General features: G+C 37.1%; 1 protein-coding gene across 1 annotated transcript; it reads left to right on the top strand.

The window, feature by feature from the left end:
• The first annotated feature begins 16,429 nt into the window (after positions 1–16,429).
• On the top strand, positions 16,430–23,878 carry LOC127091558 (serine/threonine-protein kinase Nek5). Its single transcript, XM_051030224.1, has 13 exons — positions 16,430–16,964; positions 17,207–17,273; positions 18,825–18,890; positions 19,037–19,083; positions 19,260–19,305; positions 19,494–19,574; positions 19,658–19,700; positions 19,795–19,844; positions 20,060–20,141; positions 20,226–20,275; positions 20,358–20,431; positions 20,518–20,569; positions 20,651–23,878. Exons 1-13 carry the CDS (start codon positions 16,879–16,881, stop codon positions 23,564–23,566), a joined length of 3,660 nt encoding a protein of 1,219 aa, XP_050886181.1. The 5' UTR covers positions 16,430–16,878; the 3' UTR covers positions 23,567–23,878.
• The last annotated feature ends 567 nt before the right edge of the window (positions 23,879–24,445 follow it).

Genomic DNA, 24,445 nt, shown 5'->3' with positions numbered 1-24,445 from the left:
ACACGGGCCGTGTCAGGAGAGAGGAAAATGCATGAAGGATGTTGGAAAATAGTGGCCTGATACGGCCACCCGTGTCAGCTGACACGGGCTGTGTCAGGAGCACTGAAGGAAAATTGGTTTGTGGTTTGGTAAAACAGTGGCCTGACACGGCCCGTGTCAGGATCACTGTAAAACATTTTGGGGAAAGTGGTAAAGCAGTAGCCTGACACGGCCACCCGTGTCAACTGACACGGCCGTGTCAGGCATGCGGATTTTTTGATTTTTTTTTGAAATTTTGGATTTTTCGTGGGGGCCACCCACTTAATCCCCTCTTAACCACTCTTTTTCCCATATCACTCATCATTATCAAATTTTTACCACACTTATCATCACTCTCTCTTATCAATTTTTCATCTTCTTCTCTCACTCTCTCACAAACTCCATTAAAACTCACTCATCTCACCACACAAAACCCTCCATGCACCCAAGTTCCACTCACCTATAGCTCAAACACCCTTCACAAATATTGCTCACCACACCGTCCCGGTCGTAACCACGGTTTCAGATTTTTCTAACTCAAAAGTTCGGAATATTGCTAGTTTTTACAGGTCCAAAATGCCCCCGAGAAGAATCCTTACCGGAAAGCAACAACTTGCAGAGATGGCGAAGTCCCGGAAACGCCTGAGCCGGAATCCTAATCCCCATAATATTGTGTTTGACAATCCGGAGCAAGAGCGACGTTACCAAATTCATCGGAAGCGCAAGCTCACACCGACCAGGTATATGTGTGAGCATACTCTGAACGCTCTAGGGCTGAAAATTAAGGTAGACCGAATGTTCCATGTTTTGGGCATGCTCGAGTTTATGAGTTTGGAGGCGCCGACCTACGAGCGCATTACTCTTGAGTTCCTCAGCACCTTGGAGTTCCAGCTGGAAAAGCGGTGGACTAACACAACCAGGTATTATTTCGGCACCTTACGCTTCCGGTTCTTTAACAATTATCATGAATTGTCTGTTGAGAAGTTAGCTGCCATACTCCGACTCCCGCTGAACGGACCCGGAGCGGTCCCAGACGAGTTTTCTCCTAAGGATTTCTGGATCGCCATAACTGGGAGGACAGATTACTCCTCCAAAGGTGCGAAAGCCTCGGGCATCCAGAATCCCTGTTTCAGGTACGCCCAAAAAGGTTTAGCCTATACCCTGTTCGGTAGAGACGACAACACTGGAGTAGCTACTCAGAGAGAGGTATTCTTCATGTACTCGATGGCTCAAACCAAGACCATCAATGTAGCTGCCTTTGCAGCAAACTACCTGGGGAGAGTCGGTCGAGCGAACTTTGGAGGCATATCCGTGGGAGGTATGATCACCCAAATTGCATTGCATTTCGGGTATCAGGCTGTTTTACTCGAGGAGACGCCAATTGCAGGTAATACAAAAATTGACATGTCTGCTCTGATTTCCCAAGGTATGATTGCGGTTGCCCCTACTTATTATTCCGTACTCATTCATAAAAGGTTTATCATCGCTCTGCTGGATCTGGACAGAGTGGATATTACTGACTGTGCGAATTGGCTGTATGTGAGCGCTGATCCCGATGCGGATGAGGGCCACGAAACTGACCATTTTAACGCAGGTGAGCAATTTGTAGATGACCAGGCAGAAGGAACGGAAGAGGAAAATCCTCAAGCACCTCCTGAGCAGTTTGTCCCACAGCATCAGGAACCCACCCAGCAGGCGGTAGGTTCACCATCTTGGTCAATTGACCAATGGAGCTGGGTAAAGACCGAGATAGGTGACTTGAGGACTGAACAACAAAGGCAAGGCATCGAGCAAGTCCGTCAGAGAGCGATGTTGGATGAGATGAGCAGCATGATGCGATAGTTGATGTTGCATTTCCCGCACCCACCTCCTCAGTAAGACCTTGTAAGTTCCCTCCTCCGTGCTTGTTCACAAACATTGTGGACAATGTTGAGTTCAAGTGCGGGGGAGATTTTATGTCTTTTATTGGTAATTTGTTTTATGATTGAATTTGTCTGTTGAATATACATGATGCTGCAAGTGTGTGTGTCAAGTCTGTGTTGACAGGTTGGAAAAGTAATGATCACAAGTGAGAGTGGATGAAAGATCACACCATTCACCGTGGCTTGTTGTGAAGGATCTCCCCAGAAAGTGACACTGCTGAAAGTGAAGATCGGACGCAACGTATGCAACTTAACCGACACGAGTATCCTGCACATTCCGAAGTAAGAAAGCAATTGCACCAAATTAAGGAGCACTGTGGATCCTGTCCAAGCTGAGGCAAACCAAGTGAGTCATGAAAAGCCAAACACATTAATCATCATGAACGTCATTCAGGTTTGTCTTTATCACTCTAAATTTGCATAAACTCTCTGGGATTGTCACTGCATGATACACACACTGAGGCACGTTGTTTGTAATTAATCCCGAGCCTTTCTAGCCATCCCGAATTATTATATCCCTCGTTAACCCCCTTTGAGCCTATATCCATTTTTTTTATTTAAAACACCATGAATGTAACCATTGGCCAAAACACTTCCTCACCCTGTTCAGAGTCATGAGAATATATTCCAGCTGTGTTGAAAAGCTAAGTTTGGGGTAAAAACCCCAAAAGCTCTCAAAGCCCTAGAAAGTGCAAAAACAAAAGAAAAAGAAAAATTGATGAATTGAGAAAAAGAAAGAAAAATAAAAATCAAATACTCGATGATTCAAAAGAAAGAAGCACGAAAAAGGGCAGTCGGTAAAAATTCAATAAGAAAATAAAATCGAGGAAATAAAAGAAACAAATACAGGATGTAACATCGACTCTGAACCAAAAGCCCCTTGTTTTCTTTTTTTTAATCCATACCCTAACCCAAGCCAAGCTACAACCCGAAAGACCTCAAAAATGTGTGTGTTATGTGTAAGTGATGAGAAAAGAGAGACTATTCAAACTTGTGAGTGATACTGCATACTTTGAATTATGAGTGTAAACAGCTTACCCCAAGAGAATTGGTGAGAATATGAAATAAGCTGACAGGTGAAACGGTGCTTTGAAGTGGAAGTGTGAATGATGACTTACGAGGATGGGCAGGACTTGTGGAAGGAAAAGGGAAGACGTTCACGAATGATCTCAGCAGTGGTGGAAAGCATAAAGAATTCTGGGGAGTGATAATGAAACATTACTTGGGACAAGCAATGAGCTAAGTTTGGGGTTGTGATCAGTCACCATTTATAGTAAGTTTTCATTACTGATCCAACGCAAAACAAAGACATTTGATACACTGTGCAAGCATTTAAGGTACAATTCGAGTAGTTTTACTTCCGTTATTTTATTTGCACATTTTTAATGTTTGTTATGTTTTACTTTGTTTATCTTGATTTTATGCGTGGGATAACTGTGTTTTTGTCCGACAGATCCAGGTAGAAGAACCGGAGAACTCAGAACATGACAATGCGAGAGTCTGGCACGCAAAAGAGCAGAAAACCCCGGTACAAGAGGCCTGACACGACCACCCGTGTCACTTGACACGGGCCGTGTCAGGGTAATGGAAGCAAAGGAAGGAAAATAATAGCCTGACACGGCCACCCGTGTCAGTTGACACGGCCACCCGTGTCAGTTGACACGGGCCGTGTCAGGCAGAAGCCTCCATCGTGTTAGCCTTGCCATGAGCGTGTCAGGAGAAACAATAGGCTGACACAGCCACCCGTGTCAGCTGACACGGGCCGTGTCAGCCCAAGCCCAATATATCCAATTTTCTCGGGCTTTTCATTCTTTGGGCTTTGTGAAGACATCTTTGGACATGTCCAACTGCTGCTGGAAACTTTCACTATAAAAAGAGGTCTTTTGCCAAAGGAAAAATCATCTTGGAATACAGCAAACCACAATATTGTGAAGCAATCAAGTATTACAGAGATCAAAGCATTTGGAGAGCTGAAGAGATTCATGAGCGGGAGCGATTGAAGATCAAAGTCATCCAATTACTTGTAATGTGTAATTTTTATCTTGAATTTGTTTTAAACAATATGAGTAGCTAAACCCCCCAATGCTAGGGGGTGTCCCTGATTTAGAATTGTAATGAATTTGAGTTTACATTTGCATGTATAATATTTTGTTTACGGTAACCTTTTGATGTGTTTATTGCTTTCTCTTTCGGACCAATTGAGATTGATCTATGGTTATCACTTAGGCTGGACCTCCAGTGATAAGGCTTTCATCAGGTTACTCTGCAGTAGATATCACCTAGGACTAGGGATACCCTGTATGAACCAGAGCATTCTTGATATTATACAGCTTAACTCCACCCTAATTGGCTATGGACATAGGAATTAGGGTAGATTGATTAAAGGTTTTCTCACCAAGGACTTGGGAGAAAATACCCTTGAGAACTGGTAGTAATTGATATTTGTTGATGCAATAGTAACTCAGAGTTGTTACAGGGATAAATCATACACCTTCCCTGGCATTGTTCCTTTTTCTCTATAAACCCTTATTTTCATATTTCTTTATTATTTTCTTTTTACACTCAAAAACCAAATTAATATTTTTTGTTTAATTGAATGATAATTTAAACTCAATACTAACGTACAACCCTTGAGATCGACATTCGGGGAATTTCCCCATTATTACTATAAAAGGCAAAATAGTACACTTGTTATTTTCCCGATCACCCCTCACATAAATTTTGCCACTCCATTTGAAAAGCTGGAGGTGTTATGTGAACTGTTGGTTGATTTTGGCAACCTTAAAAGAAATGGAGTTGATCTTACTAAAGAATTGGAGAAACATGGTTAGGGAAACTACTTCAAAAGGCTCTATTATCCAGTTTACACATTCCTTGTAAAGGAATTCTGGAGGTTCGCTGACTGCGATGACCATTGCATCGTCTTCTATGTCCTAGGGGTCAAGATGGTAATCACAGAGAAGTCCATTGCGAAGCTTCTGGACATGGAAATTGTAGGGGGAAGAAGGATATACAACATTAACCCTAGGGCAAAGTACATGTCCCAGGAAATCATCCCTACAATATTCAATTAGAACCTAGAAGGGAAAACTTCAAGGAACAAGGAACTTCACAAGAATCTAAGGGTTTGGTTGAAGATCATTCTGGGAACTATCCACCATCGTCTAACATTCAGCTCCTCTTGCTATATAAATACAGATCATAAGTGCATTATATACTGTATGCACAAAGGATTGAAGCTGAATATTCCATCCCTCCTCTTCAAATATATGAGGGACTCATTCAGAGATATAAGGAATAATATGAAGCCCAGAAACTACATCCCTATGAGGAGGTTGATTTCTGATGCATTGATAGAAAGTGGGATGGTGGACCACCTAATTTCTATTAACATGATGGAAGATGTTACGGTGGATGTGGGCAAGCCTCTGAATGCCAAGAATCTGAAGAGTATGGGGATTATTAATAAGGTCAGATTCAAACCCACCTTAGACACCTCCTGGGACGCTCTGAAGGATCATAGGGAGATATCTCATGGGATGTATCTTTTCTCTAAGATTGATCCCCCAGAGGTAACCACTCACTACCTTCAAGATCTGGCTGTCCAGGGTATTGACATATCTGGATTCACTTTGAACTGGCTACCAGAACAACCACCAAACTTCATGAAGAAGAAGAGAGAGCTCTCTGAGAAGAAGAGGAAGACTCTAAAGCTTGGAGATTCTTCGGCATCTCAGAAGCAACCTGTGCCTCTGAGCTCTTCCTCTCCAAGTAAGTCTCCTATTTCTAAAGCTCTCTTAACTTCTGGATCTAGGAAAATTCTATCATCATTACCTCAACCCCCTTCAATAATCTCTCTCTCTGAACCTACTATCTCCATCCCACCTCTGAAACCCACAATTCTGAACCAAACAAAACCTCCTTCCCACTACAAAAATTTGATCTCACAACCACAACAATCTTTGTATCTGAGGCCATTTTATTCAATGAACCCATATCACCTCCCTCATCTACTCCTTCACCTCCTCCATAATTTAACTCACCTCAAAGTCTGAACACTCAGATGTCCCTGACCCAACCTCCTTCACTCTGGCGCAACTACAAGCCACATCGGAATCTGAATAGACTAAGTCTGTACCAGAAACCTCTGAACCAATACTAGCACCCTCTGCACCCACTTAAGAACCCTCTGAAACCCTTCCACCCACTTTTGAACCAATCTTTGAACCCACTTATGAACCCTCTGAACCTATCCACAACCCCTCTGAACCTATCCCTCACACATATGAACCCGACCTTACCTTTCCAACCCTGGATGAGAATTTTGCCAAGTTCTCAGAAAGCACTGGTGCGAGACCCAGGTAGCTATCTGAAGAGTCCAAGCTAAGTGACAATTCTCTTAAGTAAGGAATCATTGGAATGGATTTCTTAGATGGATGACATCTGAGGTCTTCAAGCTCAAGGGAATCTTTGAACAAGTCAGAAATGACTATATCAGAGATGCTGAGGAAATACTGGAGGTGCGTCTGGCGGAGGAAGCTGAGGAACAGGCCATGAAGGAAGCTGAGGAAAATGCCTGAATAGAAGCTGAAGAGAGAGTTATTGTCGAAGCTGCTGCTTCAGAAGCTGAAGCTAAAGTTAAAGCTGGTGCTGAAGAGGCTGCACCCATAGCTGCAGAAGAAGCTGCGAAGACTTCTGAGGTTGCTCTGACTCAAAGTAAGTCATTAATATCTGATCTAGCTCCTTTGGTTCTCAAGACTCTGGAAGAGCTTCAGAAGGAATAATAACTTGTGACAACCAGACTCGACCAACAAGATCAAGTCAACTCCAGCATCCAGAGCCTGCTTGCCTAGCTACTCCAAAGGATGCCTCCTCCTTCAAACCCTTAGGAACTATAAGATTATTTGATTGTATCTTTTAGTTCTAAGAGTCTTTGCCTCCGAGGCTTTCTTTTTCTTACTTGTCCTTTATGTATCTCTCCGATTTTTTAAATGAAATTTTGTTTGGCCTCTATGTTTTATTTTTTTCTTAACTTTTTTAGTCTGACAAGAAGATGAGAAATGAACAAATAAGCTTTTTGATGAAATAACATATCTAATTCTCAGAATGCACTACTTACATTCTAATATTAAAGATCAATTGTGCAGTCTAAGTGTTTTTACAGGATATATCTAAACAAGGAAAACTAAATCAGTATCTGAGAAAAAAGCGAAGCAATCTAAGAAGCTCTGGTAAGAAACTCTCTTCTGATACAAATAACTCTAAAAAATTTCTAAGTATCAGACTTTGGGGGAGATTGCAAATCTCAGGGGGAGTATTACTATATCTGACTCTAATTCATTTATATTTGTATCCTTGTGAAGTACCATTGTTTCATCAAAAAGTCTAAGTTTTGTCATCATAAAAAAGGGGGAGATTGTTAGAACAAGATTTTGGTTCAGCAATATATCTCTAAGTTTTGATGATAACAAAGAATGAAACAGTTTGGTACCCTAATAAATTTCTCCAAGTGTGCAAGTTGCTTAGGAACCAACGAAGTCCAGAACAACTGATCCAAAAATGAAGAAATCATATATGACTCCTAACAAGAACTCTTCTGAAAGAACTACATACAAAAGTTGTCATTGAAGTTTACATCTGAAGACTCGGAAGACTCTACATCTGAAGACTCTGATGCCAACATTAAAAGACACTATATCCGAAGATCAGTCAAGTTGACACTGAAGACTACTCAACAAACAACTATTTGAAGAATACAAGCTCTGATCAAAGACTCTAAATTCCGCTCACTCCGATTCACGCTCAACAAATCATCTGACTCATAAAAATCCGAAACTTAATCAAGAAGTATTCTAAGTACGTTACAAATCTATATAAGGACAATATGGATTATACTGCAAGACTACTATGGAAAGGACAAGAAAATTCATGTCATTAAAAACCCATAACTGACAAGATATCTCCATTAATTTTTCTCTAACAATATCACCTCCAAGCTCTATATAAAGGCCTTATCATCATCATACTGAAATATGAAGCAATTACATAAAAATTCAACAATACACATCAATTTACATACTCAATATCTTTTATTGTAAAATTCACTAATCACATAGAAGTTGTTGCTCATAGTGTGATCATTGATCACTGTTCTTAATCGTGTTCATACTGCTTATCTAGAAGCACAAACAAACACTTGTATTTTCTTTATAGTTGTTGATTTTCCTCAAGTGACTTGTGAAGTCTGTAGACTTGAGAAGGCTAAGAGATTTCTAAACTCTTAGATGTTGTTATAATCTTTTGAGATTATTGGATTAAGTCTTTGTTGAAGGCGAAATCACCTTGGCCGGGTGGACTGGAGTAACTTTGATTTTCAAGCGAACTAGGATACATTTCTTATGTTGCTAGCATTTATTTTTCGTGTGAGTGGTGTTGCAAAAGATTTTGATTACTGTGAAAACAATTCAAACCCCCCTTTCTTGTTTTTCTCTACCTTCAGATTCTCAAAATTCGTTTGTGTCATTCCTTCTTTTCAACACTCTTTTGTGTTAATTTATTTTCAATATTCGTCTTTAATGATCCTCAATACTCGACCGAAACTCATCTATGTTTATTCTCCTCGTAACCCTCGTCTGTACTGATTCCCTATTCCGTGTCAACCTTTTTTCCAATACTCGTTGTATTGAGTTCTAACCTTCCTTCGTTTTGACTCATTGCCAGTATTCGTTCATACTGATTTTTCAGCTTTCAGCCATGTTAACCCCTTCTGATACTCATTTGTATTGGTATCCATCACTTGTCTGTGTAGACCTCACTCTTCTACTTAACCCTTCGATCAATAAATTCTCAATACCCTATTTGTCGTCTTTCTCTCTTATCCTTTTGCTAAGGAGTTTTCTTTACTGGTTATACGAGAAAACCCATCTCTCCAGCAAAGCTGAACCGTGTTTTCCATTCCTTCCTTTTATATCCAATTATCAAATTACAAAACCAAAAATTAACCCCCTCTAAGAGCCCAATGCATGATGGGTTCATCATATTTCTTCCCCAACTATCACCTCAAAGTCCAGGTTCATCTGAAAAATAATCTTTCATACATCTTTCATTTTTTCTCCCCAACGGAATTTTTTTCTTAATGCTTGCCAGAGAGCTTTGAAAAAAAAGAAAAAAAAGCTTGTTAACAAAAAAAGAAAACAAAAAGCTTGTTGTGAAAAAAGAGCATAATCATACTATATTAGCATCTTGCATTTATGATGTATCTTTAACCTTTCATAACTATCCATTGACTAAATAACATTTAAATCCCTAGCAGCTACCCTGTACCAGAGCTAGTTTGTTCATCCCATACCTCAGTGAAGGATTTCTTCGTGACCTATCTTCACATTTCATTTGTTCCCGGTGGGATTTTTTTTTTGATATTTTAGTATTTAATCCCCTTCTACCTTGAATGTATGGAAGTTGTTACTATCCATACATTTAGGTTTGAGAAGATTAAATAGGGGCATCTGTCATACCCCAAAATTCACCATACCCTTCACAACGATCATCTAGGCCACTAAGCCTAATCATTTGCATATCCTAATAAACATGCATCTCATCTACATAGCCACAATATCATAGTGCATTCCATTTGCATTGGAAGCCCAAAATCATGGATTCAAGGGCCTCGATCACACAAGGCATGGAAGGGAGGTTCAGTCTTCAAGATAAGGTTCATGTGATGACCATGGTTGTATTGGAAATTTTCATCTTGTGGATATTCATCATGGAGCATAGTGGAGACCCTAATTCAGGGCTGTTGGAGTGTGAGCAACATCGAGATCATTCAAGTTCCTGAAACCTTAGTTTCTGATTATGACATCATCACCTATGGTGTGTACATTCAAGAATGAGGTTTCATCTGATTCATTTGGTCCATTATGGATGGTTCATTTGCTTGATAAAGGTTCGTGGTCCTGACTCATTGATTATGATTCATTCAAAGTTGTACATGCTCATGATCTGTTGTTTGGTTGGTGTTCTTTGGTTCAAGACCAGTTCAATAGCATAAGTCATTTAGTTTAAGGGCATTTTGGTCCATATTCAAAGCCCATTTCATAAGTTATTGTCCGTTCCATTCATTCCATTAAGCCATGTGTTATGTCATTTCATTTCCATCCAAAACCATTCATTCCAATACATAAGCATACATACATTCAATTTCAATTTCTATTCATCTTACAATATTCACCATGAACCATAATACATAATTACAATTACAATTTTAAATCTCCAAACATTTCTACATAAATTCAATTACCAAACTACAAAATAATCCCAAATATTCAAGTCCCATAATAATTTCATGTTTCAATTTCAATCATTTGCATACATTATAACCACGACCAAAACCTAATTACATGTTCATTTCTAAACCAAATTGATTTTCTATACATAAACAAAAAAAGTTTCCAATTGACCATTTACAACTTCTCATTACACAACCATTTTATTACATTTTAATTCAACACTTTCATACAAGTTCATTCTAATACATGACCATACATTACAATTGATCATACATTCATTTAACTACATATCACATACACCATTACATACAATTTCCAATCCATTTCTATACATACAAAAAACCTACCAATACAATTCAAAACAAAGGTCCAAAACATGAGCAATGTAATTCCAAGCAAAATCCAATCAAAGTACTCCATGGCCAATCCAAATCCATTGAATTCCATCACCCAATAGCCAATGCATTTCATTGAATTCAATTAAAGCATCCACCATGGAAGCCAATGCATTTCAAGGCAACCAATGAAGAGCTTCATAACCTACAAAGACAACAACTCAGTTCAATGTCCAAACAACAATTTAACCTGCAAGTTCAACCCAAAACATCACCCTTCCAACCAATCTCAAGTTACAGAAAAACCAAATAAAACCACTACTGAACTGAATTTCAACTGAATCAAAAATGGCCAACCGAAAATCATAACAACCATCCACACTTCTAACAAAATTGGTAACTAACTTCAAACTGTCACCAACCACCAAAACTGACACCAACCGAATAACAAAGCCTCCAACAGAATCTCCAACAAACTCCAACCATTCGCAACAACCTCTAACCAAAAACCTCATCTCATAACATATTTCTTCCAATTGAATCCACACTCCATAACAACTCAATTGAACCACCTCATAAGAGATTTTTGGATTATGCAAAAAAGAATTGAACCATTACTCTGCAACTCAGAATTCACATAAAAACCTTCCATCCCAAAACCACCTCCAAGACCTGGCAATTAATAACCAACCAATACACACTCAACCTTCATATAATAATCCTCAATTCTCAAACTCATAACCCTTCACTTCCTCCTCCAATCTTCGTAACCGAATTCCTCTCCTTAACTCACCACCCTCACTGAAGTTCCATTAACATTCAACCTTCAACGCACATCTTTAACAATCCAAAACCAAAATTCTAACAGAATCAACACTTCAAAATTCAACCTTCAATTCACAATTCTAACCATCCTTCCAACAAGTCATAACAAAACCTTCCCAAAAAAACCTCATAATACTTCCAACTTCTAACCATTTTCAACTTCACTCTGCAACTGACTATAACCAATCAAACAAAAGCTACAGAAAATGAAAAATAGAAGAAGAAAATGAAGAACACCGCAACACAAACAGAGAAAAGAAAACACCAGGAGAAGAAGAAAGGAGGATCAAAAGAGGGAGTCACCTGGAGCTACCGCGTTGGAACCATCTGGTATGCTTTTCTTCCTTCCATTTTTTCGATTTCGCACGCGAGAACTTGAACAAGGAATTCAATTTCAGAATAAAGTTCACTTTGATTTGGTTTCGGTTACGTTCTGATGTTGATTTTTCATCATGGATTCGGAAATTATTGTTCTTGATCCTTCACGAGAAATCGAGTTCTTGATCTTTCATTGATGTTCATGGTGGTGTGCGCGACTTGTTGTCTGAGTTTCTTGCGCCATGAATTGGGAATCTTGGTATTGTGAAGAAGCTTCCCGTGTTTTGATCTGTTGTTTTGTTTTGGATATAATGAGCGTGTTTCCATGTGAAGAAGAGGATAGTTTTGGGTTGTTCATGTTTAAGTCTATTTTTTTTTGTATTAACTATGCTGATTATAATTGTTAATCCATGTTAGAATTATGAATTTTCTCGATTTTGGATTTTTAGATATTACTTCTTTTGTTGATTAATTGTTTGATTATTTAATTAGGTGATTACTTAGAAATTAGGTTTAATCAACTTGTTAGATTAAATTTAGTTTTTTTTCTCCAGAATTATTGCATAATTGATTAACCTTGCCATGATTAGAATTTTAGTGATTAGGTCTTGATGATTCCTTTTTGTGGACTTTGTGTGGATTAATATGGTTAATGTTTGATTTTACCATGATTAGACATTAGGTTAATTTCCACTCAATTTGACTTTTGTATGATGATTGTTCATGTCCATGTAGATTAGAATTCAAGTTGTAATTTGGATTTGGATTGTGAATATCCCATGTAATTTTGATAATAATTCATGTTTAGTTAAATTTTCATCTTTAGAAGTAATGTTCATTTTTTAATTGACTCTTAATTGATTCATTTGGTTTGTGATCACATTGATAAATTGAAAATCCCATTTCAATTTAGATGATAAATGATTTGTGAGTTTAATTCCATTTGCCATTATCACATGATACATCTTTGATTACTTTTCATCGATTAATCCATTACCATTTGAATTAATTTAAGCCATTGAATGTGCTTACATTTGTTGCATCATTCTCATTGGACTTGATCTCATGCTAACCCCGTTTGTTGTTTTTGTGTTTCCACATGTGACTTTGAGATTCAAACCATCCAAGTTACCCATTACACTTTTATTCATTCAATTAGCTTGTATTGTTTAAAGTGCCATGTCACTTGTATGTTTTAGGCATGACATATGGTTTGTAATTTGTATAATTCGTTTCCATTTCCATTTATGTTGTATTGCTTACACCCCCATTGTGGGTCAAATGTCCCCCCACCCCATAAAGATGTAATGGTTTAGGTTTATGCTTTTATTAGTTCATCATGTATGCCAACTAAAAAGATAAAAAAAAAACAAACGATAAAAACGAACGATAAAAACAAAGCATTTCAAAAGAAACAAAAGGTACTTGATCCAACATCAAGTTGTTTTCCAAATAAAACTTACACCATTGTAACACGAATAATTGATCCAGCGTCAAGTATTTCCCATCTACTCCATGATCCATTCCATCATCTCTTCTCCATTCTCTTCTCAATCTCATTCTATCTCTCTCTCCTCCATTCTTCACACACTTGTTCATAATAAACTCAAACACTTGATCTAACGTCAAGTGCCTTATTCAAAACCATTTTCATAAAAAAATGGAATGCAAAAATGGGATGCACGTGCTTGTACACAACATTCAAGTACTTCTGTTATCGATCATACCTAACTTGAGGACCCGACACTTGACTTCCCCCTTAAAACATCTAATGATTCAAACAAGTTAAATTTAGGTGCTATAAGGGAGAAAAAAGGTAGTTAGGATATCATTATCCTCTCGACTCCCAAGTATTCTGATTGTTGGCCATAGATAGACAATGATCATATACTTGTCTCCCTTTAAGTTCCAATGATTAGACTTGCCAAACTCTTTTCACAATTCAAATCTCTTTTGGACGAAAAAGAGTGGTTAGGATAACATTGTCCTCTCAACTCCCGAGTTTTTGGACTGTTGACTGTATCTAGCCAAGAGTTTGATGCTTGCCTCCGTGCATAAAATCAACCCCAACAAATCAAATCATCTTTTGCCTCAGGTCACTCTCTTCAAAACCCTTTCAAAAAGGACGTGTTACTTCCGTTCTACCGTGAACAACGCTTAAGCCTCCATGTGTGAGCAAGTAATATTTAACTGCTAGAGTATGATTCAAGTGCATCCACTTTATCGTAAACAAGCAAATACTTCTCGCTCCCATGACAGAGTACACAAGCAAGTGAACAATAGCACGCGAACGTTAACACTGTTCAGTAAAAACAACCAAACAAATGTTCTGTTTGTGGCCTGAACTACGGAGCTCTGACTTCCTTATTGCACGTATGAGGATACGTAGGCACAAGGGCCCAAATCCTTGGCGAGCACACTAACTTAAAAATTATTCTTTCCCCCATATTATTCTTATTCATCTCATTCCCGATAACAAGCAACACACAGATAAACAACATCCATACACATTGATACAAGCAAGTGGTTCCCATGGAGTACCATGGACGTGAGGGGTGTTAATACCTTCCCCTTACATAACCGACTTCTGAATCCTCTCTTGGTTGCGAGACCATTCTTATTTGGGGTTTTATCGTTATTTTCCCTTTCCTTTGGAATAAGTAAAATTTGGCGGCGACTCTGAATTTTTCGCGGCGCGACAATACCTATCTGGCTTATTTCCTCTAGGAGGATTTGAAACATCCTTTATCAGCGAAACCCCCTACTATGGTGTTGACCCTGAAATGTATAACTTTACAAGTCATCCTCGAATGAAGATGGAAATGACGATCATTAAAGAGGTGTATGGTGAACGTCATTGTACTTGTCAAAAAGTACAAATGTGTGTGTATCCCTACACGGGTAGGGTATACTTAGAGGCCTTAGTAAATAAGGACGTTAGGGCTTGCACGCGGATGCAAGATGCTTTGTTTGTTGATGTTTATAGTGATAAGAGAAGCTAGCTCACGTGAGGTGAGATGTTGTGTTATGCATTATGCTGGTTAGGTTTTGGTCTATCTCTCTTCCGTTAGGAAATAAGTATTTATAGACGCCCTTGGGCCCCAGGGTTTCTTTGAGCGTGATAACTGCCCCACTCAGTCAGTGGTGGACTGTTGAGTTCCTACTTCCTAGGAGAACGTGGATCAATTATTGACTCTGACTTCTCTTTGACCAAGAAACGTCTTTTTCCACGCTTCCATAACTGGGCGAGTGAGAGACACTTAGGGCGAGATGATTCCTAACAGATGGGAACATATGGTCCTCGCCCCTCATGAGGGCTACTGTCATCCCACCTTTATCAGGCCTTTAAATATATCACTACATCTCTCTTTTTAAAATTGACCCAGGAAAATCAATTGTTTTTGTACAAACTTTTCAAAAACTGTTTATCACAATTCACCCCCTCTTGTGTTTGAAGTCACTTGGTTAACACTAAAGTAATACTCATAGTAACAAAACTTCATATCTTTTTAAAATTTTCTCTAAAAATCACTTCGGATTCAACCAAAACATTTAAACCCAAATCATGATTGATTAGGAAGTTTATATAATCAATTATGTAGCGAAACTCAGCCTATAATCAATTATGATACTTGAGTAATTGATTATAAGGCAAAATTTGCTTAATAACCAATTATTGACACATAGTAATTCATTGTGTTTCTCGTCTAACAAATCTTTCCTTATTTGCTATGTTATAATCTATTATGTTCGTAGCCTTATCGGTTACGAACTAGATATGGGCCTTCCAAAGTTTCTTATTTCGTCTAAATCTGTTACAATAAAAGGAGGTCTTGTGTTCATTTGAAAAACACACAAGAATTCAAAAATGTAATTTCGAATCTACTCTTAACTTGCTCCCAACATACTCACTTAAAATATAATTTTAGTGTTGAAAGAGTAACTGCGTTGTAGAGATTTCTAGTGTAACTGTTGCTATATTATTCTGATTTGTAATTGTAAACCAAGACATGAGTGTTCTCTTGAACTTTGATAAGTTATAAATGTTGCAAGCTCAACCTGAGTTAAAAGTTTAGTGTAAGAAGATTGAGGACAGATCGTCTTTTAAAATCTCTATGATAGTGGAAAATGCGAATGAACAATCCTTAGGTACCGGTAGGCCTCATAGTTTTAGGTCGAAGCATTATAATTTTGGTATTCCTTCATTTTCCTTTATCTTTTATTTAACTATCTTTTATCTTTCTGCTATCATTTTATTATTCTACCCCTTTCTTAAAATCAATTTAGAAATCAATTTAATTTATTTAAGTCTTAAAAAATCGTTTTATCACACTTCACTTATCTCTCTTGATTTGAAGTCACTTGAGTAACTAAAACTAATGAGAAACTTTTTTTTTAAGGATTTTTTTTAGTTTAATAGCAACTAAGTATCTTGAGATGAGGGAGTGCAAATGATCTAACTCCCAAATTAATATTAAAAATGAGTTATATAATATTAGAATAATCCATACCTTAAAAAGTGACTAAACATAAGCTTGAGTCGACAAAAAAAAAACTCAATTCTGATCACTATTGATTTAATCAACAATTTTTACATTTTTACAAGTTTGCCATTTAAAAGAAAAATTAATTAATATTTATATAGATATTGTTTTTATAGAAGTGTTTTGAATTAAGTCATATAAAAAGGAAAAAAAGAAGAAGGAATAGTCTTATGTTTAGAAAGAGGCTACATGCTTATCCTTTTGTTTGGAGAGTGATTTTAGCATTATGATTTTGGGTGATTGTCTAGTGGTGGCCAATAGAAAGCAACATGATGTCTCCTCTATATTTGCTTTACTTAGACTTTCTTACCCTTCATCTCTCTCTTTTTCATATAATCCAATTTTAAATGTGGCTTTACTCATTCCTCATGTCAAACGTGAAACCCCCTAAGTCTCATTCATTATTCACCAAAGTCACACTCTCATAATTAATTCTCTTACAATCTCCATCTATTTCCTTTCTCTTTAATTGCATTATCATCAAAACCATAGCATAACATGAATTCTTTCACATTTACTATGTTATTAAACTTTGTTATATAAAATAAATACTCATTCATCTAGGTTTCATATCATAACAAATCAGGATCTGTTCTTCACTGTTTTTGTCTTCTAGCTTCTTCAGAAGATGGAAGATTATGAGGTTGTAGAGAAACTTGGAAGAGGAGCTTTAGGTGCAACTTTTCTTGTTGTTCATAAAACTGATAGAAAGAGGTAATTAATTAACGCTTTCTTTCCTTTTTTGTGTAAAGATCGTTTTTTTTTTCAAAATTGGTCAACCACACATGGAAATTTTGTTTTTTTAGAGATTTTAGTGTTCAATTGTGTGTTTGGGTCTGAGTTTAACTGAAATTAGGCTAACAAATTAATCTGTATTTGGGATTGAAAACCTTGCTAATTCAGTTTGAGTTTTTTTTTTTTTGAAATTCTCTTCATGATGATTTTATCCATGGTAGGTATGTGTTGAAGAAGATTCGCTTGTGTAAGCACACAGAGAAGTCCAAATTGACAGCGTACCAAGAGGTTGGTGTAACAAATTTCTTCCACTCATTGCATATTTTAAGTGTTAACCATACACTTATTTAGCTATAATCTATTCTAAATAGTACGTGTACACGCTTATCTTTTGTTTTACTCGCTTACTAGTTCAATTCTCTTGTTTGCTTTTTGTTGTTATTGTTAAGCATTATTTTGGCTTATTGCTGATAATAAATAGTAACAATTGATTTGTTTTCTGTTGTGTTTTGAGTAAAGTAGCATGGGAAAAAATGTAAGTGTACCAACGAGGATGTTGTGTTGGATATGTGATAAGACCAGATAAGATAAGATTAGAAATGACAATATTAGAGAGAGTGTTGGAGTAACACTTATAGTAGAATAGATGGTGAAAAATAGACTTATTAAGTGTTTTGAACATGTAGAGAGAAGACATCCAGATTCTGTGATAAGGAGAGTATATCAAATGGAGAGGAGTCAAACATCTAGAGGTAGAGGAAGACTTAGAAAAATTATAAGAGAAGTTATTAAGAAAGATTTTGAGATTAACGATTTGGATAGAAACATGGTCCTGGATAGAAAATTATGACGGAATGGCGGAAGTTGATGCTTGGTTGTTGTTGTTGTTGTGTTTTTAGTCATAGATGGATTGATTCTACTTAATATGATTTGCTTATACTTATTAGTATATTTGTTTTTCTTCCACGATGAACTATAGACATGCAATATATAGCTATGCTTCACTACTTGTGAACAAAAACAAAGACTATAAAAGATATCATTATTAAACTATAACTGAATTTCATTTCTTTTGATTGGATCTTTTAGGTTTTCTGCTATGATGCATTAGTTTTATGTCTTCTGAGGTGCTGATCAAACTTCTACTTACCCAACATAGTTGGGATGTCAGTAGTCCATAATGATGCCTTTGCACTTTCAATTTTTAGTTAAAAAACTTCTATTTCTGGATATTTGTTTTGTTAATTTTATTATGCTTACCAAGTGCTATGGGCACTATAGGTAATCACTGTAGATAGTTAGAGAAATAAGATATGTTGCCTATAAATAAGAAGAGGGTTTGAGATGGAGAGGTAGCGAATGATAGATGCAATAGGTAGAGGAAGTAGCCAGAAAAGTCTACTGATAGATGCAATACTTAAAAATACCGAGTCTTTGATGTAAACGTTGTTGAATACAAGGATAAGGTGAATCTTTAAACCCCCTTAGTTGGTTAGTTGGGGATAATTAGAGCAATAATGCATGTTTCCTATAACTTTAAGAAGATTGGTTGGTAAGGACTATGGAGAGGTAGCAAGTGAATTGTGAGAGGATTGGGGGCCTTACAATAGGGAGTGTGTAGATCCTCAAAGTTCTGCTTTGTTTTTTTTTTGCAATCATTGGAGATTTTCCGTATTCTTTCTAATAAAATATCAGGTTACTAGCATTTCTATAAATATATGATCATATTCTTAATAACGGTTTAACTAACCTAATTGTTAAGACACCCCCCTTCATGGTTTATTTACCTTCTTAGTTCTTACAAAAATATTGATCATATTGTCTCTTTTTCTGATGAAGATGGACCTGATAGCAAACCTAAATTACCCTTATATTGTGGAGTACAAAGATGCCTGGGTGGAGAAGGTAAGGACATAAGCTCTCTTTCCCCTCTTTCGATTTTCCTTTTCACTTTTATAGAGATTAAAATTAACGTTTTATTTCTTTAGATGTATAGACTTTTTTCAATATTTAAGACTACTTAATATTTATGATATTTTCATGATTTGTAGGAGGACTATATATACATTATAAGCGGCTTTTGCGAAGGAGGTGACATGTGAGTGTAGTAATAGTGCCAGTGATTATTTCTTGTATAAATTAAGGACCTTATAGACTGCTGTTGAGTATTACGCACCATATATGTGACATTTATTTTATGTTACCTAGGAGCATTATAACCAATTAATTAAACTCTCAGTCTTAATCATGGAATACTGCATTTTTGTGGGACAGGGCTGAGAATATAAAGAAATCTCGAGGATCTTTTTTTCCAGAAGAGGTAATTATTTAATGTACCATTTCTTCTTATTGTATGTTTTGATGGAGGTGAATGAAAAAAAAAGGAGGGAGGGTGCTTAGTAAAGCTGAAATAAGCTGAAATAAACAATTTCAAGCAGGTCCTTCTATAATGTTTTTCTTATACAAGTATTGTTAACTCAACCTGCATCCTATTTTTTTTTTCTGTAGAAAGTCTGCAAATGGATGACTCAATTGTTGCTAGCTGTGGACTACTTACACTCTAACCGTGTGCTCCACAGAGATCTTAAGGTATCAAGTGTTACCTATTTCCCTATCCTTGCGAATAAATCCGTATATGGTGTTTACATTAAAGCAAGTTCATTTAATTTCAGTGTTCCAACATATTCCTCACCAAAGAAAACAACATTCGTCTAGGTATGAAGGCATTATCCTTTGAATGATCGTTACTTTTGGTTTCCACACATTCTGTTATCTAAAGCAATATATGTATTGCATATGGATCCCGCAGGTGACTTTGGTCTTGCAAAGCTACTTGACACAGACGATCCTGCTTCTTCGGTATTGTTTACATCGTTAATATCCTTACATTTATCAGCTTATTCAAGAAACATATTTGTAGTTGTTTGGTTATGGATTGCCATGTGAAATAATTGAAGATCTTAAACTAAAAAAACATAAATTTTGTTTTCTTTCTTTGAACTTCATCGTTAATGATAATACTATACAACTAAGTCCACATATTGAAGTCTGTTTAATTTTTGTGCCCTTTGTAGGTTGTTGGAACTCTAAATTACATGTGTCCTGAGATCTTTGCTGATATGCCGTATGGTTATAAATCTGACATATGGTCGCTTGGTAAGAGCTACATACTCCTTACCCTTATTGATATAGCCGTATGATATATGTCCTTGTGTAAGATGACATCGTTTTGTTTGTAAGGTTGCTGCATGTTTGAAATTGTTGCACATCAACCAGCATTTCGTGCTCCGGTAAGAACAAACAAACTTGACCCTTCTATAATGAAGTCTTTCATTTTCCAATGTTATAAAGTGAAATAATTTGTTTAAACAGGACAGGGCTGGACTTATCAATAAAATAAATAGATCCACTATTTCTCCATTGCCAATTGTTTACTCTTCCACACTGTAAGTCACTTCTTCGTGGGGGAATATGTATTACAGAATCCCGATTTATCGGTTTTATATTTCAATTAAATGGTAAAATGCAACAGGAAACAGCTTATCAAGAGCATGCTGAGGAAAAACCCTGAACACAGACCAACAGTGAGTTCAAGTGAGCCTTTCATGTATGATTCATTTTGATGAAACTGTTTCATTCTTATGCCGCTTTCTCTTTGTTGACAGGCGGCTGATTTGTTGAGACATCCTCATTTACAACCTTTTGTTCTCCGCTCTCGTAACACGCCATCTGTTTTTCTTCCGGTACATCTCATAAGTTGTAACTCACCGAAAAAATCTTACAAATCTAGCGGTGGCAAGGACAATAGGGACAAAGAAGAAGCGTTTGTAAACCGTTTGGATCGAGTTTATCCAATTGAGGGAGATGGAGATGTACAGACAAGAAACCGCAAATTAGCAGTGTCAACAAGCACAGAAGACAACCTTGAGACTAAAATGGTGGATCCTACCAGCTACACGTTGGAATTTTCTACTAGTATTAGTGGCTCAAAGGACGAGTCAACAACATCTGAATCAACCGTTTGCAGCGTGTGCAAGGAAGCAGATTTTAAAAGTAGAGCTGTAAGAGACATGGCTGATACAGAGGTCACTTCAAAGAGTACACTAGATTCTATGCATGAAAAACAAGCATTTGCTACTCAACAATTTCCGAAGTCGTATGCAGTTGACATAAATGCAGCGACTAAAAAAGTTGAATATAGTTTTTCTAGTAAAGTTTTCGATAAAGATGAAGTGCATAAGGAAGCTTCAAAACCTGGGGACTCTAGTAAAACAATAATCTCCAGTGACGACAGCAATGGAAATGATGAAGATGCGGTCACATCACGATGTATTCCAGATAAATACAAATTTTCCAATAAAGGTTTTGATGAGGAAGAAGTACAGAAAGAAAAAGCAAAACCTGAGGACTTCATCAAATCGATAATGTCCAGGGAATATAGAACTGGGAATGATATAGATGGGTGCATTGATGAGGTTACTTCGGAAAGTACACTAGAGTTTTTGCTTGTAGAACAATTTATCACCGAGCATTTTCAGAATCCCGATGCATTTGACATAAATGCAGTAACAACAGAAGTTGAAGGTAGTTTTTCCGAAGGTTGTTTTGATACTCTTTCCGACGGTGGCTTTAATACTTTTTCCGAAGCACTTACAGAAGATGCCAAACCCGAGGAATCTAGTAAATCAATCATTTACAGCAAAGACTGCAATCAAAATGATAAACAGTCTATTGATGATATCACTTCGAAGAGCACACTGGATTCGGTGAATGAAGAACAGGAAATAGCCGCTGAGAGTTTTCCAAAATCGAATACGTATGACAAAAATCCGATGTCTACAAAAACTGACGGCACACTTTCCCGCCAATGTTTTGATAAAGATCAAGCACAGAGAGAAGATGCCCTACCCGATGACTCAAGTAAATCAATCATTGGTAGCAAAGACATCAATGCAAATGATAAAGAATGGTCCACCGATGATATCACTTCAAAGAGAACAATGGATTCTTTACACGAAGAACAAGAATTTGCCGCTGAAAATTTTCAGAAGTCAAATATGATTGACATAAATCCAGTAACTTCAAAAGTTGATGATATAGGTGAACCACAAAGAGAAGATGCCAAACCTGAGGACTTCAGTAAATCAATTATTTACAACAATGACAATGACAATGACAAAGAGGGGTCTTGTGATGAGGTCACATCAACGAGCACACTCGGTTCCGTGCATGAAGAGCGACGGCTTTCTGTTGAACACTTTCAGAAGCCAGATACAAATGACATAAATCCAGTGACTTCAAATGTTGATGATACTCTTCCCATTAAAGAGTTTGATAAAGCGGAACCCCAAAGAGAAGATGTCAAATCTGAGGACTCAATTAAATCAATCATTTACAACAATGACAATGACAAAGAGGGGCCTTGTGATGATGTCACATCAACGAGCACACTCAGTTCTGTACATGAAGAGCGACGACTTTCTATTGAACACTTTCAGAAGCTAGATACTAATGATATAAATCCAGTGGCTTCAAAAGTTGATGATACTCTTTCCAGTAAAGAGTTTGATATAGCTCAAACACGAAGAGAAGGTGCAAAACCTGAGGACTCAAGTAAATCATTCATTTACAACAATGGCAATGACAAAGAGGGGTCTACTGATGAGGTCACATCAACGAGCACACTCGATTCTGTACATGAAGAGCGACAACTTTCTGTTGGACACTTCCAGAAGCCAGATACTAATGACATAAATACAATGACTTCAAAAGGTGATGATACTCTTTCCAGTGAAGAGTTTGATAAAGCTGAACCACAAAAACAAGATGCCAAATCTGAGGACTCAAGTAAATCAATCATTTACAACAATGACAATGACAAAGAGGGGTTTACCGATGAGGTCACATCAACGAGCACACTCGATTCTGTGCATGAAGAGCGACGGCTTTCTGTTGATCACTTTCAGAAGTCAGATACAAATGACATAAATGCAGTGACTGCTAAAGTTGATGGTACTTTTTCCAATAAAGGTTTTGATAAATTTGAAGAAAGCAGTGACAATGATAAAATCAGTTTCATCGAAGAGGAAATGGCATCAACAAATTTGCATTCTGTTAGGGTTGAACAAGACCCTGATACTGTAAGCTGCTTGAAGGAAAGTGAAAAATCACAATCATCCACAGAAGACTCACACACGAACATTCTGACTTCTGAGAGCAATGGTACACTTCCAGCTAAGCATGAGGGCAGAGAAAACACCCACATAATCAGTCGCTCCACACACAATGACGATAAAAATGCCACTGTGATTGATAAAATCCCAAATGAAATTTCCTTTAGTACAAATATTCCAGTAGTCGGTGATAAAACGAAGAGGGTGTTAAAAAACTCCGGCCAACAAAGAGCTGATGCTTTGGAATCTCTACTTGAGTTATGTGCTCATTTACTTAAGCAAGGAAAGCTCGAAGAGCTTGCTGCGGTGCTAAGACCATTTGGAGAAGACACAGTTTCATCCAGAGAAACAGCTATATGGCTGACAAAAAGCCTCATGTCATCGCAAAAATTTAATCCGGAAACCTAGTTTGGTGAGCGTTTCTCCTTATGAATCATCGATTATTGTTAAAGAAATGTGTATCTCGAAAAATTTCACGAGTTTGTTCCTTTGAGACTCTTGCTTGATTGAAGATTGGGGGCTTGGAAAATATCATCCCACAATTTTTTTCTTGGTGATTGTTTTATTGTAAATGGTTTGAATTATATTTGAGAAAAGGTTGATATGTTCATTGATGTTTGTCTATAAGTTATATGGCTTTGATTGTATTAAAATTAATATTCTCATGTTCCCTCCTTAATTTGATATGGCCTTAAACTCTTAAACTCTACATTAGAATAATGGCACAGATTTGTAGTTTATCATAACTATGAAAACAAATTTATTTTACATTTTCAATAGTTACAAATAGAGTGAAACATATCAATACACATAATTATGGTAAATCACTCTTTATTCCATATAAATTACATATATTATATGAACTTCTCTCTGGTACTGCCCTTCACATATTTTCTGAGCTTAATGGAACAAAGCAATGAAAGACAACAACGAGGCACCGACCAAGGAACCAACAACGGTTGTTGATGCAGCGCTGGCAGGGCCTGGTGCAGGTGCAGGTGCTGGATTATCAACAGTGGCAGCCAATGCTGCACTCATGGAGGCAGCGGCAATGAGAACGGCGCAGGTAACCTTCTTCATGTCCATGATTTGATGGAATGTGTTTGAATTTGGTATAGAGAAGAAGCCTGTGTTGTTTTGAGGATCCTGTTGGAGGGTATTTATGTAGAATGAGAATGTTGTAGTGAGGTTTAGAAAACATGGTTTGGAGTTGTTTTGGGAAAAATGTTAACTTGGTTGGTTATTAAAGGGTTATGTTTTATGGTTCTCCAAGGTTTCAGGGCTGTT

This window comes from Lathyrus oleraceus, chromosome 6, assembly GCF_024323335.1.
Source record: "Lathyrus oleraceus cultivar Zhongwan6 chromosome 6, CAAS_Psat_ZW6_1.0, whole genome shotgun sequence".
Lineage (NCBI taxonomy): Eukaryota > Viridiplantae > Streptophyta > Magnoliopsida > Fabales > Fabaceae > Lathyrus > Lathyrus oleraceus.
Note: the sequence above shows the minus strand (reverse complement) of the source record. Positions and strands in the feature narration are given on the sequence as shown.

Bases quoted from the DNA above. Each gene is read 5' to 3' on its own strand.
- LOC127091558 (XM_051030224.1), top strand. From the start codon at position 16,879: ATGGAAGATTATGAGGTTGTAGAGAAACTTGGAAGAGGAGCTTTAGGT. The intron at 19,306-19,493 runs GTAATTATTTAA...TTTTTTCTGTAG, and splicing joins GATCTTTTTTTCCAGAAGAG to AAAGTCTGCAAATGGATGAC. The intron at 20,142-20,225 runs GTAAGAGCTACA...TTTGTTTGTAAG, and splicing joins ATCTGACATATGGTCGCTTG to GTTGCTGCATGTTTGAAATT.